This window comes from Penaeus monodon, chromosome 12, assembly GCF_015228065.2.
Source record: "Penaeus monodon isolate SGIC_2016 chromosome 12, NSTDA_Pmon_1, whole genome shotgun sequence".
Lineage (NCBI taxonomy): Eukaryota > Metazoa > Arthropoda > Malacostraca > Decapoda > Penaeidae > Penaeus > Penaeus monodon.
In genome coordinates, this window is record NC_051397.1 from 6,271,746 (window position 1) to 6,274,245 (window position 2,500).

The 2,500-nt window shown below is 29.8% G+C and overlaps 1 protein-coding gene across 1 annotated transcript in view; it reads right to left on the minus strand.

The window, feature by feature from the left end:
* The window catches only part of LOC119579600 (protein encore-like), a 123,885-nt gene that overhangs the window by 15,933 nt on the left and 105,452 nt on the right, over positions 1-2,500 (minus strand). Inside the window, 2 exon segments of the mRNA XM_037927522.1 lie at positions 235-387; positions 2,155-2,293. Of these exon segments, the coding sequence (XP_037783450.1) occupies positions 235-387; positions 2,155-2,293 (292 nt within the window).

The window sequence follows — 2,500 nt, forward strand, 5'->3', positions numbered from 1 at the left end:
TATATATATATATATATATATATATATATATATATATATATATATATATATATATATATATATATATAGCCATGTAATCATCATACTATGTATCATTCACTTGACAGCATCTCCATTAAATGTATTTATACAATTATACACATACATACACACACATACACACACACACACACACACACACACACACACACACACACACACACACACACACACACACATGTAAATCAAACTTACTGTGTTGAGGAGGTTCTGGTGAGCTCTGCTGATGACTTGGCTGTTTACTCGGTGGACTACAAACGCTTGACGACGTTGAAGGAGGAAGGTCATGGGAGGAAGCAGGGGAGACGGCCGATTGTTGCGTTACTCCTAAACTTCCCCCTAAAGAGCCTGCAGAGACTAAGCTTGTGAATTTTTTTCCCCCCCCCAGAATTTACATACACATACATCAGCCTTATGAAAAATAAAACACAATCACTTTTTGTATTTACACAAAGGTCACCTGTGTAAAAATTTGGATTTCTGTCAACTTTTCAAAAAAGCTTTAGAATAAAAAATGGGAGTGAATAAAATTCAATATACACATTTATAATTCATATTCTATTTCTTCTATTAATATTTTGTACTGAAGTCCAGCCTATACAGCCAGAACTCTATCATGTTAATCCAAATACCTGGCTTGTAGAAAGATGCACAGTGACAGTCACAGATCATATTCTGACCATTCACAATAATTGTAGCCTATACATTACTATTAACTTTTCATTAAACATTTAAAAAAATAAATAAATAAATAAATAAACAAACAAAGGTGAGTCCATGTTGAATGACAGATAAAATCAACCATATATATATATATATGCATATATATAATATATATATATATAATATATATATATATATATATATAATATTATATATATATAATATAATATATTATATAATATATATATTAGATATATAATATATATATAATATTATACAATAATAAATAGATAGATAGATAGAAGATAGATAATAGATCAATAGATAGATAAAGAGTAGATAGATAGATAGTAGATAGATAGATAGTACGTAGTGCTAGATAGATTAGATTATAGATAGATAGATAGATAGATAGATAGAATAGATATGTAGATATAGAATTGTAAATATTAAATGTATATAATTATGTATATATTAATATATTATATAATATACTATATAATATATAATAATATATATTTATAGTATATATAATATATATATGATAATATATTGGTCACCATTTCCCAGTGTGCTAGGAATAATTAAGGACCTAATCATTAGCAGCACCTGAAGACCTTGAACTCTTGAATACTAGATCAGCAATCAGGCACCATAGCCCATGGACCCATGTGCATACAAATAGAAACAAACAACTTGCAAGTGCATATAATGCTGTGACTTCAACAAATCTAAGTAATATTTCTAAACAATTAGTTTTCTAAAAGAACATCTTCCCCCAAACAATCTACACTTTTTGAAACCATAAACTACCAACACAAATTGTATTCCCTGCTTTCACCAGACAACCTTATTTTCTTTCTTCACTAAATGATTTTATAATATAAGCAGCTTTGATATGCCATTCTCTCATTCTATATGAGATGTGACTGTCACTACAAACATGAAAATCACTATAAATATCAAAATGTAAGGTTCAAACTTACAATCAGCAGTGAAGCCAAACATAATACATGCCTTGCAGTACAAAAAATGAATATAACCTACAATCACAATTATGTAACTATATAAAATTCATAATTTCTTAACAGTGCTTCCAAACAACTTTAAATTGATTGTTTTTTAAATGACATATCAAAACATAAAAATGTTGATAGTAAAATCAGTAAAGATTGTTTGCTAAAAAAAACACAGTCTGGCCAAGATAATATAATATTATTAGGTTATGGTAAGAATATTTTACACAGACACAGACAGACAGACAGACAGACAGACAGACAGTCAACAGACATCACACACACACACACACGACAACCACACCCCCACACACACACACACACACACACACACACACACACACACACATAAAAAAAAGTAACTATATTTTTCACTACTCTCTGTAGGCATCATTTCCTTCCCCTACTATAATAACAAAGAGATTGAAAACCACACCTGTTGCTTCCTTTTCTACTGATGTCTCCTTTTCTAGTATTCCGATTGCTGAAACTGCTGGCAATACACTAGACTATTGTGCGTTGTTTGGATCAAATCGATAGACAGATCCATCAGAGTTCATGTACGGCTGTCCACTCTGAAATAATAAACCTTATGTTTTTTCAAACACATTTACCCAAAATATTCAAAACATACAAAGAGAACGATATACTCACTAAAACACAAACATTTAACAGAAATGAAATACTACCAATATAAATAATGCAAGTATTTCTCTTAGCCTAAGATAAAAGTCAGACCATCCTTCTCCAAAATTTGCCTGTTCAAAAAATTGTGTATAATC